This window comes from Cavia porcellus, unplaced genomic scaffold (genome assembly GCF_034190915.1).
Source record: "Cavia porcellus strain 051 isolate PalLab524CR breed Dunkin Hartley unplaced genomic scaffold, mCavPor4.1 scaffold_32, whole genome shotgun sequence".
NCBI lineage: Eukaryota > Metazoa > Chordata > Mammalia > Rodentia > Caviidae > Cavia > Cavia porcellus.
Window position 1 is genome coordinate 14,231,548 of NW_026947515.1, and position 13,973 is coordinate 14,245,520.

At 31.7% G+C, this 13,973-nt stretch overlaps 1 protein-coding gene across 14 annotated transcripts in view; it reads right to left on the reverse strand.

The window, feature by feature from the left end:
• Cep112 (centrosomal protein 112) overlaps nt 1–13,973 on the reverse strand; it is a 607,347-nt gene that overhangs the window by 275,606 nt on the left and 317,768 nt on the right. For all 14 annotated transcript variants that reach the window (XR_010045020.1, XM_063241684.1, XM_063241681.1 and 11 more), the window contains one exon: nt 3,537–3,767. Coding sequence is in view for 13 of the 14 variants with exons in the window: in XM_063241684.1 (XP_063097754.1) it covers nt 3,537–3,767 (231 nt within the window). In the remaining variant the exon portion in view is untranslated. The remainder of the gene's footprint in view (nt 1–3,536; nt 3,768–13,973) is intronic.

A 13,973-nucleotide genomic window follows, 5' to 3' on the forward strand; every position in this document is an offset into this window, starting at 1 on the left:
CCATTGTTGATTTCCTATTACCTTTATTCCTATTTGAATAATAATCAAATAGGAATAATTCCTATTTGAATTCCTATTTGAAATCCTGTATCACTTTCACTGTTTTGATTGGTTTTCTATTTATTTGGTTTGATTTTAATATGTCTGATGGTATGGACACCTATTTTGAAGATAACAAGAGGCATTATGGCAGTCATTGTTGATTTCCTATTATCTTGTTTTGAGGCCCTGTATTGCTTTCATTGCTTTGTTTTGATTGGTTTTATTTTATTTTATTTTGTCTGGTTTTATTCTTAGGATAAAAAAACCTGAAAAATAAAGGAGAAAGATACAGATTGACATAAAAGAATATTTAAAAGAAAGACATTATTGTACCTCTTGCTACAAAGGAATACTAATATTGAATTAATATGACTTTGTATTTTGTCAAAGTGGCAGCAAAGGTGTTGGCTGTTATATAAGATAAGATATAATCCCTTCTGCTATTCAGAGAAGGTTTACAGTTCAGGTTATTCAGAGACACATTAAAGTTCTAAACTTTAATATAAATAAACATGCACCCAAATTGTGTATACATAATAAGTTTTCCAAATAGGCATTTGTACATATTTTCTTTGTAAATTATTATTATGTTTAGAGATGTCACTATAATGCATTTTATCAGGCTGTAGCTTATGTTGCCACAGCAAACTACCAACTTTAAATTTATCCTCATTTGTGAGACATAGTATAAATTATACTGGCTATCATTTGTCAATCAATTTTTATAATCTTAATATTTAAAGTGTAATGATGTAACACTTCACATTTTATTAGCCAAGGAAAAAGTGAAGGAAGAGATCAAAGTAAAAAGAACAGAATTGAGATTAGAAATCCTTCTTAAGCCAAAATGACAGTCTTCATAAGTTAATATTAATCCTTTAATTATAAATTTCAAAGGTTTAAGTTGTTTCTATGACCTTAGCTTTGAATAATTATACCATATGGAGCTTTTCTTAAATTTGAAAAAGATGCTGAATTGTTTCTTAAAGTCTTTTAATGACTTTAGGCTGGCAGAATACCAGTACAATCCTTCAGATACTACTTAAAGTTACAGACCAGGAACTCAAGCTAGTAAATGCTATGTTAAATTCCTAAGTACACACAGCACATTGGAGACAATGTTTGATGCATTAATATGCTTTTAAAATCAAAATGTTAAATGCAGAACAACTTTAGTGGAAAACTAAAAAGAAAAGTATGGACAGATTACATAAATCTAAATAAAACTTTTTCTGCAGCAAAGAATTAAAAGTCAAATATCAAAAATATTTGCCACAATAATGATAAGGGTTTTATCATCCTAAATGTAGAAGCAGTTTATGGAAGTGATAAGAAAAACGTTGGGTTCCTGAAAGAATATAAACTGGCAAAGGACATGAACAAATAAATCACAGAAACTGAAATAAGAACAAGAAATCTATTAAAAATGTTCAGTTTCTTATTATCAAAAATTCAAATTAAAAACATTAAGTTTTTCACAAAAATTTCAAAAATTAAGGAAAAGTACTGATACTAAGGATGGGTAGGTAAAACAGATATTCTATTGGATAAACAAAATGAACACACACATTCTGAAATGCAATTTGATCTAGTATAATTCTAGAGATCTTTAAGGAACACAATTTAAAATGTTGATAAAATTTATGTATAACTATGTCAAATCTTCATATTAAACAATTTCTTATAAAATTTAAATGTCCCCAAATAAAAGAATCACACAATAATTTATGCTAAGTTCATTAAATGGAGTATCATGAAAAAAATGAAAACTACATTCTCAAAAAACTTCATATGATATTGAAATATTCTTAGCATAACTTTTAAAGAAACAAGAGCCAGAACTGTTCATGTAGTATGATCTCCACCGGCTATGCTGACACAGCTATTTCATATATGTTAGAGTATTACTATAGGTTATAGATTGATCATAATAGCAACAAGTTTCATATACTTAACTACTTTCCACAATTTCCAAAATAGTTTCTATTTAAAAGTTATTTTAAAAATAGCTGAACAGTGTTCTGAAATAATGATAAGATTTCAATGCCAAGGTTTTAATAAATCTTGTGAAAATTACTATCATCACTTAGTAATGTTTTTTAAATTTTCAAAGGTTCATATCTTATGGACTTTATTTCAGTTCTGTTTGAAAAGATTTTAAAAGGACAGAAAAAAAGCTTTCACTGTGCAAAAGTCCTTGACCTTGTGGAAGTATTTCATGTTTCTGTTAACTGAAGGCCATTGAAGATATGATCTGGGTCTAAATTGCTGTTGACAGAAACTCAGGTTGGATATGGACTGAGGAATTTTTTCATAATCTTAACACTCTAAGTGCTACTGAAATAACCCAGGTCCACATAAAATGCTGTATTTATATTATTTATTATTCTGGTGGTGTTTTCCTCTTCTTTTTGAACCTTCATTTTACACTCAAAGATAAAAAATTAATTTCTAAACCCTTCAAATCAGACTGAATTTTGAACTACTAGCAAACACTTTAACTTTCAGATATATTTAAATGTGATAAGACATTAAGCTCTATACAAGACACAGTGAGAAAAATCAAACTTGCAGAATGAAACAACAGATTAGTAGGTAGGTTACCATTTTATTAGAGTTAATTCAAACTTTCATAGTAAGAACCTGTTTATTAATTTGTATAAAAAATTAGAAGTATGCCTGAAAAACTTATGATTTATGTTTAATTTATTAAGTAATATGGCAAATATAACCTAATGAATATTTGAAGGTGCATCCTATTTTACCCAATGTATTTATTACGGGTTGAAACCTTATTTGGTTAAATCAGTAACTATACACATTCCCACTCGGGATGTTATTACCTTAAGGTAAGTCAATTCGATATGTGCAAATACTACATTGACATATATTTCAATAGTATATAATTTTAAATTAACTTTTCTTATTTCTGCTAAAATATCAACCTGGAAAAATAACTTATCATAAGTTATCATTTAAGTTACATTGCAATAAAAATTATAAAATCTAGAAATGATTATTAGACAATAAAGGTGAGATCTGACCAGGGATATAGCTCAGAGAGCGCTGGCAAGTGTGAAGTCGTGAGTTCGATCCCCAGTAACAACAACAATAAAAAAAAAAAACAGGGAGGGGATTTAAAACTTAGTTTTGACATAGGAAAATTTAGGGTTATAGCCCAAGAAATCCTAATCAATATAATACCTGAGTGTTATAATAGTGCTTTATTGCAATGTGTATTAAATTACTATGAAATGGAATATTCCATATAATCCCTTCCATAAAGTCAAGGAAAAAGTTAGAAATTCCCTAGATTATTTTAATGGTGCTTAGACACAAAGCAAGACGGTAAACTGGTAATTTAGAGTATATTAATGTGAAGAACAATCCCCCATCTACTCCTTTTTAGAGATTAATTGTAAAGAGGAAAAAAAAGAGTAATACGAGTGAATTTTAAATATGAATTGTAACTGTATCAAAAATTGATCTCTCACCTTTTCCAGAGTCATCTCTGTTTCAGCAGCATGCGTCTTTTTAAGCTCCATTTTCATTTTTTCTGACTCAGCCTTCAGTTTGTTGATAGCAGCCTCATGGTCCCTTGCAGCCCTCTGCTTTTCTTCTTCTCGAAGGAGACCAAGCTCTACCAACTGCTGTTTCCGCTGGGAGTTCACATTAATCAGTTCCTCCCTCAGCTTGTGAACCTGCATCTCCATGTCAGCAATAACCTTGTTTTGAAAAATGGAAAAAAGGGTAGAAGATATGAATAGGAAACTTAAAAAAGAACTTTAGAAGTTACAAAAGAACAACTTTCAATAAAATACGAAAACATGAAATATAAAATATTTAAAAGTTCTCTTCTTTCCTTTTTCTCTACTCCATAATGTCCTCCAGGTTTCTTTCTTTTCTTCCTTTATTCTCCAATCTCATACCATTCCCTCCCAGCTCATAATTAGCATAGGGGACATCTTACTATATATTTGTATCTTTAAGCAACATTTTAGTTTCTAATATTTTAGATTATATTTTAATATATTATATATTTTATTACTATATATTATATTTTATATTATAAATAATATTTCTAATATTTTATAGTTTCTAATATTTAGGTAAGTGGAATATTTCACATATTCTTCTGAAACTTGTTTTTCCAAATGTTCAACATCATATATTCTTGAAATCCATTCAGTGTTCTCCATTTCATTTTTGTTTTTTTATATTGTTAATCTTTGCTTTCATTTTGCTATGTCTTTTTAATTTCTTCACGTTTGTTTTGTGTTCCTTCTAACTTGTTATTTTGGATACTTAACTAATTTATTTTTATCTTTTCCTTTCTTATTTATATAAATAAGACTATAAATGTCCATTTTATTTCCACCTCTTAGTTCAGATGTTATATTTTTATTAGCATTCAATTCAAGACTTTTAAACTTTCATTATTTCCTTTCACTTATGAATCATTTAGAATTATGTTTAATTCCCAAACATATGGAATACACTTTTCCCTGGGGCTGCTATAACAATGTATCACAAACTGGGTGGCTTAAAAGAGATTTGTGTTCTCATAATTCTAGGAGTTAGGAATATAAAACAATCAAGGTAATAGGAGAGTTATAGTAGTTCCTTCTAGCGACTCTGAAGGAGAACTGGTTCCATGCATTTCTTCCCGCTTCTGATATTTGCTGGTAATTCTTAGTGTCCCCTAGTTTATAGACACATTACTCTGGTCTCCGCCTCCATCTTACATGGATTTGTCCTCTCTGGGTATTTATGTCTCTGTGTTTCGGTCTTTTTTGGACATACGGTGACACTGGGTGTAGAGGTAAAGAATGTGGTATATCTTCCATTAATTCTTTGACAATTATTGAACTTAATGTAAGAAATGTGTATTTAATGCTCTCTGCAGTTGTTGAAAAATGCCTCATATTCCATATATGATCATCAACATATTTCATTGTTGAAATCTATTTTTTACTTAAACTATTACTTAAAGATGTACATTAATATGTCTCACTATAATGGTAAGATTGTCTATTTATCTTTACAACTGTGTTAAATTGTCCTTAATGCACTCTGAGGTTATAAGGTAAGTGCTATATTTTATGTGCTGATCAGTTTTTTGCTATCAAATAATGATTCTCATCCTATTTTCTCCAGTATTGATTTTGCTTTAAAGCCAGTTTTGGTAAGTACCAGGTTTTTTTCAATAAATTTACTTGATTTTTTTTTTTTTTTTTTGGCACTGGGAATTGAACTCAACACCTTGTGCTTGCCAGGCAGGTGATGGGTTACTGAGCTATATATCCAGCTCTGCTTGATATATTTAGAAATAAACTTTTAAACCATTCTGCATCCTCAATTTGTAGATATACATCTTATAATTTGCATATAGATTTTGAATTTTCTTTTTCAAATCTAATCAATATTTGTCTTTTAGATGCACCAGTAAGTCCAATTACTTGCATATACTAATATATTTGCTTTTATTTTTTCTTATTTTGTGCTATTTTCTCTGTCTTTTGTGCATTTCATTATTTTTTCCTTTTTCATCTCTTATTATTTCAAATAAATAATTTTTTAAACTATATCAGCTTTTTTCTATTTTCTGGTTTGTATTTTCCTTAATTGGCAATAAAAGAATGCCGTAATACTGTTTCACATATTTAATATTAAAGGTGATTTTTAAATATCCTCTTGAATAAAAGCAACAGCTTATTTTAAATGATCTCCTCTGTACATGCCACAGTTATCTTAATTTTTCTCAATTCAATATTGTTAAAATTGTTTTCTTCCATAAAGAGTTAATTAGATCAATCCATATATTTACTAATGTCTTGTTTCAGCAGTCCTTCTTGCAACACTGACCTCCCAGCAACAACCACTTCCTTTGGGTCCAGCTGCATCCTTTAAGTTTGTTTAAAAAGGTTGATGTCCAGTACTTACTTTCAGTTTTTACTGGTCTGACAGTATCTTCACGGGTCTTATTGAAAAGTCAGCTGTTATTCCTTTGCAGATACAGTAATTTGTCTTGTCCCTGACTGTCTTTTAAGACCTGTCTTTAGCATTCATCAGTTTATGACTTCCCTAAATGTAAACATTTTTTTTATTTTGATGACAACACGTTAATCCTCTGAATCTTTGATAAGTCTCTGATACTGTATTTTCCCCAGAATAAAGCCAGGTCTTATACAGTTTTAATTTTTGCTCCAAACACATAATTGGGCTTATTCTCAGTAGATGTCTTATTTTTTCTTGTGAAACAATCCATATTTATTCATGTACAAAATCTACATTTATTCAAATGCAGTCATGTCATATCATATTCTTCTGGAATGTTATCATAACTCTCCAAACCTCAAATATCAGCATGAATTTCTTATGACTCCATTTCCTATAGAAGAATTGGCTCTAATCGCTTATGTCTAGTAACAGATCTTTCCTTGAAAGAGCATTTCTTGTCCATGTAGCCTGCTCCTAGTACATTGGCAACACAGCTGTCAGTGATTTTATTCCATGAATTCTTCACCCCTGTCATGACCTTTTGCAGGCTAAGCCTAATAATGTCTCCATTAAATCAAGTGTTAATTGAAGGCTTATGAGACAGGAGTGGCAACAATAATGATGACAGTTAAGAATGAAAGTCCACACCAAAGGAATGAAAAATTTTAAACAGTAAAATTCAGAAAATGTTTTTCTATTTCATTCAAGTACATTTTACGTATGTCTGTTACAAAACACAACATTCAAGTCCACTTGCTATCAAATGCACAGGTGATTTGTGCATTGTGTCTGTACCCTGGTCATTTGGTAGTAAGTCACCTTCACTTAAAAGCATATACTTCAGTATTTACAAATACTTAGTTATAACTGATACTAACAATTATTTTAAGTATTAATGACACTGAGATTATTTATATATTGGTTATTTTATAATTCACTACACCCATCAAGTTTTGGAATGGATGTATTAAATGCGTCCATCTGGCTGACAATCTTAATTGGGGGTTTATAGTACAAGCATTTTGAAAAATCATGCTAAGGTTTATTTTCCATCTCATTTTTGGGGAAATACACTTAAGTACACAGATTCTTAGTTGTAAGCTGTCTTTGTTCCTTCTCTCTACATTCCATATGAAATTTACTTAGATGTATGTTGGATTTTCCCATTTTTTAATATCCTTTGACCATTTTTCATATTTCCATTCCTTTTAGTTGCTCCTACATTGTGTATGCTTTCTAACATGTCTAATCTTTGGGCAGATCCATCCATATTCTTAATTTCAGCTGTTTTTATTTTTAGAAGTTGCTTTTTAGAATGTTTGATGGCAGGCAGGACAGTGAGCCCATTCAGTGCATACTACATGTGGGACCAGCAGCTTGCAAAAGTCTGAAGCAGGTGTGAGAATTCAAGCCAGCAGGCAGTGAGTGAGGTGAACTAGGACTGCACTCTGGCAAACAGATGCACAGAACAGAAGTGGGTATTTGGGGCTGTCATTGTACTCCAAAGGACTCTGGGAAGCAGAATAATCGTGGGTCACTTCATTGTCATCATCATTAGAGTGGAATGAGGGAAGAGTGACCCAGCCACAGTAGAGTGCTAACCAGTGGGAAGAGACTAGGGGGAATTCTACTGAGAATTAGGAGTTGGGATCATCTAGAGTCCACCTTGGTGACCACCAAATATCAGTATTATTCCTAAATACAAAAGACTAGAATTTCTACCTTGGTCTGAGATGAGCAGAATGCTCTCAGCCAGGCAGCATAAGCAGACAAGAAGCCGTGGTCTGTAGCAGGACAAGGGCAACCTCCTGCCCAACAGTCAGTGTGTAAGATGAGTCAGTGGAGTGGAGGAGGTAAGGCTGTGCAACATCAGAAAGGAGTCAACTGCATACATATCTGAGTGTCAGGTTTTCCCTACCTGAGGATGCCACAGTAACTGGGAAAGCTCCATTGATACAATCATGTCTGCTACCAAAGAACTGGATGATGAACCAAATAGATAGCAATGTCTCATCCTTAATAAATTGAGAAGGTAGGAACCTGGGACAGACACAAAAACCAAGAACCTCCTATACACAGAAGAGATACAGAACAGACATTTCCTCGGGATGCCGTGACAGGAATCAACACACACACACAAAAATAGAAAATGATAAGATACAGAAAGAAAATCCATACACAGACCTCCGGCCCACACTGGACAACCCAAGGGACAATGAGGTAGAGGAAAATGGAGGCCACCCACTCAAAATTTCTGAAACGATAACAGCAGCAGTTCAAGAACAGACTATAGAGGAAATCAACAGAAATAATCTCCCAGGTGTTAAAAGAGATGATAACCATAAAGAAGGACACACTCTGCAAATATCGAGTAGACAGATAAAAAATATAGAAGTAAAGGAAAATGTTGGAAACTATGACTACACAAAGAGGAAAAAAATGGAATCCATTAAACAGATTCAGGCAGATATCCAAAAAATTAAAAATTCTACTGAAAGTTTGCAAAACCCGATGAACAAAAGTGAGGACAGAATTTCAGATCTATAAGAGAGATTGCAGGTAATAGTGATCACAAAAAAGAAATATCTTTTAAAAATAAGTAATAACCATAAACATAAATACACCAAATACATGAACACACAACTATGTAAAATAAATATTAATGGACATGAAAAATCAAATAAACACTAATACAATTGTAATGAGGGATCTTAACACCACACTGTCACAAATAAATTAACTAGATAAAAAACAAATAAAGAGCAGAACTAAACCAAATTTATGAACAAATGTATTTAGTAGAGGTCTACAAAGTGTTCCACTCCACAACATCAGAATACATATTCTTCTGCACATGGAATGTTCTCCAAAAGAGGCCACATATTAACAAACAACATTCTTAAGTAAATGCAAAGGAATTGACATTTTTCCATGCATTCTATCTGACCACAGAACAATGAAATTGGAAATTAACAGCAAACTAAACCACAAGAATTCCATAAATACACAGAAAAACAAACAATGAAATAAATGGTCACAGATGAAATGAAAGAAACAGTTTCTACAACTAAATGACAATGCCGATACAACGTACGGAAACTTATGGGACACAATGAAAGTAGTTCATAAAGGGAAATTTGTATCAGTGAATACCCGTATCAGGAAGACAGAATGGGCTCAAATAAACAATATAATGTTGAATCTCAAATTTCTAGAAGAACATCCCCAGCCCAAACTTAATATGAGGGAAGAAATTATAAAGATCAGAGTAGAAATCAATGTAATTAAACTAAGAAAACAATACAAAGAATCAATGAATCAAAGAATTAGTTCTTTGAAAGACTAAATTTTATAAATCCTTAGTTAACCTTATCAAAAAAGAAAGAAAAGACTCAAATTCATGCAAGTAGGAATGAAAAGGGTGAAATCACAAGAGATCTTTGGAAACCCAGAAGATCACCAATATTCGCTTCAAGAACATTTATTCTAATAAAAAGGAAAACATAGATAAAATGGAAAACCTCCTACATACACATGCATTATCAAAGCTGAATGAATAAGATATAAAAATTCTAAATAATCCCAATTCGGTCAATGAAATTGAAAATGTAATTAAAAACCTACCAACAAAGAAAAGCCCAAGTCAAGAAATTTAGAGAAGACTTAATACTAGTACTTCTCAAACTCCTCAAATGCTTCAGTGAAATTGAAAAGGAAGCAAATTGCCCAACTCATTACTGAAAACAAGTATCACCCTGATGCCAAAACCAGAGAAGGATCCAACCAAGAAAGTGAACTATAGACCAATCTTTCTCTAATGAACATAGATGCAAAAATCCTCAATAAGATACTGGCAAACTGAATGCAGCAAATCATTAAGAAGACTATACACTATGACCAAGTAAGGATTCATCCTAGGGATGCATGAATGGTTCAACATATGCAAATCAATAAATGTAATACATCATATCAACACAGCTACGGGCAAAAATCACACAATAATCTCAAGAGACGCAGAGAAAGCATTTGATAAAATCCAACACCCATTCATCATTTTAAAAAAACCCTACAGAAATTTAGAATAAATGGTCTTTATCTCAATCTGATAAATGTCATCTAGGGAAAACCAACAGTTAAACAGCATAATAAATGGATATAAATTGAAATATTCCACTTTAAGATCATGAACAAGACAGGAATGTCTACTATCACCACTCCTATTGAGTATAATTCTAGAAACATTGGCCAGACCTATTAGACATAAGAAAGAAATAAAAGGAATAAAGCAAGGAAAAAAGAAGTTAAATTGTCATTATTTGCAGATGATAGGATACTCTACATAGAAGATCCCAAAAAATCCACTAAAAAACTGCTGGATTTTATAAGTAAATTCCCTGAAAGAATAGCCTCTTTAATAAATGGTGCTGTAAAAACTGGCTTTCCACATGCCAAAGACTAACACTAGATCCATGTCTAGCATCATGCACTAAATTAAAATCAAAATGGATCAAAGATCTCAATATTAAAACACAAACACTAAGTCTTCTGGAAGATAGAATAGGTAGGACTCTGGAAGACACAGGAGTATGTAATGGCTTTATGAAACAAAACACAATCACATAGGAAGGATCACCAAGAATCAACAAGTGGGATTTCACCTTATTAAAAAGCCTTGTGCAGCAAAAGAAATCACCAATAAAGTGAAGACAACCCACAGAGTGGGCAAAATTTTTGCTAGCTGTTCTTCAAAGGACTAATACCTAAAAAAATCAGATCCTCCAAATGAAAAGACCCAGTCAAAAAATGGGCATCCGAGATGAATACACACTTCTCAGAAGATATACAAAGGGCAAATAAATGCATGAAAAATTGCACAATATCATTTACCATTCAAGAAATGCAAATTAAAACAACACCAAGATTCCATCTCATTCTAGAAAAATGGTTATTATCAAGAAAACAGCTAATACCAAATGCTGGCAGGGCTGTGGGGAAGGAACCCTTCTCCACTGTCGGACAGAGTGTACACTGGTGGAACTACTGTGTAAATCAACGTGGAGATTCTTCAAAAAACTAGGATTAGAGGTCCTATTTGATCTAGCTATTCCTCGTCTGGATATTCATGGAAGAATTAAAAGCATCATACCTCAGAGCTATATACACATCTATGTTTATAATTGCATAGTTTGTAACGGCTAAACCTTGAAAGAAACCCAAATGCCCAATACCTCATGAATGGGTAAAAAAGATACTTTTAATATGATGTAATATTAGGGGCTGGGGATTTAGCTCAGCGGCATAAGCACCTGCCTTGCAAGCAGGCAGTCGTGAGTTCGATCCCTGATACCGATAAAAAGGAAAAAAAAATATGATGTAGTATTAGGATAAAACTAGTATTTAATATGATGTAGTATCAGGGTAAAACTGAAATGTTTATAACTAAATGGATGGACCTTGAGACCATAATTGTAAGTGAAATAAATCAGACACATATAAGTAAATATCACATTATCTCTTTGGTATGGGAAACTGAAGTCATAAATGAAATCCAAAATGTACAATAGATACTGTGAAATACAAAGAAACTTTTCAAAAGGAAGAGGGAAAGTATGGAGTGGGAAGAAAAAAAGGAAAGAAGGGAAACATAAAAATCAGAAAAGGATAAAATGAAAACATAGCTTTGTTAATGAGGAGAGGGAGTTTGAAAGGAGGGAAAAAATAGGGGGAAAAAAGAAGAATCAAGACATATCAAGTATCAAAAATAAAAAAGACACCATGTACAAATACAAATTCTGTACAATGAATGTGATCATTATGTATACTTAAGTTGTACCAATAAAGTGAGGCAAAATTTTAAAAAGCATATGTTTCATGATTTTTAAACTATCTCATTTCTACTTTGTAAAGTATATTTAAAATTTCTCTATAGATCACATACTAAATATGATTATTTTCTATTCATTGGCTAATAATTCCAGATATTCATAATTTGTGAAAGCTGTGGTCCATGGCATGTTGTTTTCTCGTTTTTGGTGTTTTTTTTAATGTGAGCTCCTATTTCTTAGAGCTTTATGTGTTAGAACTGACAGTGGTTCCTCCAGCAATCATATCATTCTGATACACCTGGCAATGTTAGCATATCTGGATAATGTTTAAAAAGTTCTCAGCTTCAAATTTTTCACATTATTGTAATATTATAAATTCAGACAGAAGATTCTTATGAGAATTAGTCTATGTTCAGGCATTTTCAGGTGCAACTCACACTCTAGGCTCAGTCTTGAGACAGATAAATTTCGTTTCCCACTCACTGATTGCCATTTCACTCATACACTAAAATTACAGTCCATTATGCATGCTAGTCAGCTACGTGATTATTCCTAGTAAGCATACAGGCTCTGGATTGTTTTATTTTATTTTTAGGTTCCTGATATACCAGAAGAAAAAACAAAACAAAACAGCCACAAAACTAAGGTTCATTTTTACTTAGAAAATTTCGTCAAAGTAACAGCTTCCTTCAGTGCTCCGCTTACATCTCTAGGTTTCGGTTTTGTTTTGGTCTATGAGTATCCTAACTAGTCTAACAGCTTACGAATACATTAAAAAAATTGTCTTGAAAATATTTTCAAATCTATACTTTTTAGCTATTTTCAGAGGAAAAGCTGATTAGGGAACCAAATCAGGCTTAAAAAATATCTTAATGCATTAAGCTTATGTATTAGCTATGAACGCAGTATTTTCCAGAACACAGTGATAGCTATTTTTGTATGATGTACTTTCAACAAGCATTGCATAAAACAAGAAATCACTGACTACAAATCAGAAAATCTAAAAGCAGCAGTAATGTAAAGTAACATTAGGAAGTTGAGAACTAGAATAAAAAGCTAAATGTTAATAAATAGCTTTAATAATTTTCTTCTGAAAATAGCTTAAAAGTATAGATTTACATGTTTACAAGATAATATTTTTAGTGTATTCATAAGGTTTTAAACTAGTTAGTATACTCAGAGACCAAAAACAATGGAAACAATCAAAACAATAACTACATTTAATTAAAATATTATATTCATCCTGTTTTGAATGATTACTGTTTTTACCTATTTTTAATTGCTGAAATTTTAGCATTTATTTTATACAAGGCACCTTACATAGATACACGTTTTAAAATTTTGCAATAACCTAGCATGAAAGGTATTATTAATATACAAATTTTTTCCTTATTTTGGATTTGGATCACTATCTCAAATATTGCCCCTACTCTTTTCTTTACATTAAATTGGAAAGCTGGAGAAACATATTTATGCTGAATAAAATGCTTGATAATAACAAATCTGAAGCCCAGAAAGTAAAGCTGATAGTTGTGTTCCATTTTTATCTACTTTTCTAAAAATTGAAACATAAAATAACCTCAGAAGAATGTGCATGAGGATTTTACATCAAAGGCTGAATCTTTTGTGTATGGAAAGTCTTTTATTTCCCCTGAAGGAAATGTATGTGATGCTTTAAATCTTATTTGTTTCTCTATTTGGTACATTTGGTATCTGTATCTTATATATCTACAGACTAATTCTCCTTGAAAATACTGTCTTGATGTTTATTTCTTGTTTTATAACAATTCCTTCAAACTAAATAATTGGTAGTGGTAAAAAGAAATACTCAATTTAGTACAATTCTGAACAGATGACAAATCTGAGTGCAGAAATCTAAGTAGTGGTAACAGACGTCTTGTTTTTAGGGAGCAAACACTCTCAAAAAAGCTCGGCAACAGCAAGACTAGGAATGGGCTGTTGGCTGCTTTTCCCCAAAAATCAACTTTGGAGAACTCATAAGAAGCATGAATTGAGATAATACTGATCACACAACTAAAAATATAACAAAAAACAAAATCTGAGAAACTACTAGGTAGAATAAAAGCAGCCATAAACTAGAAGATA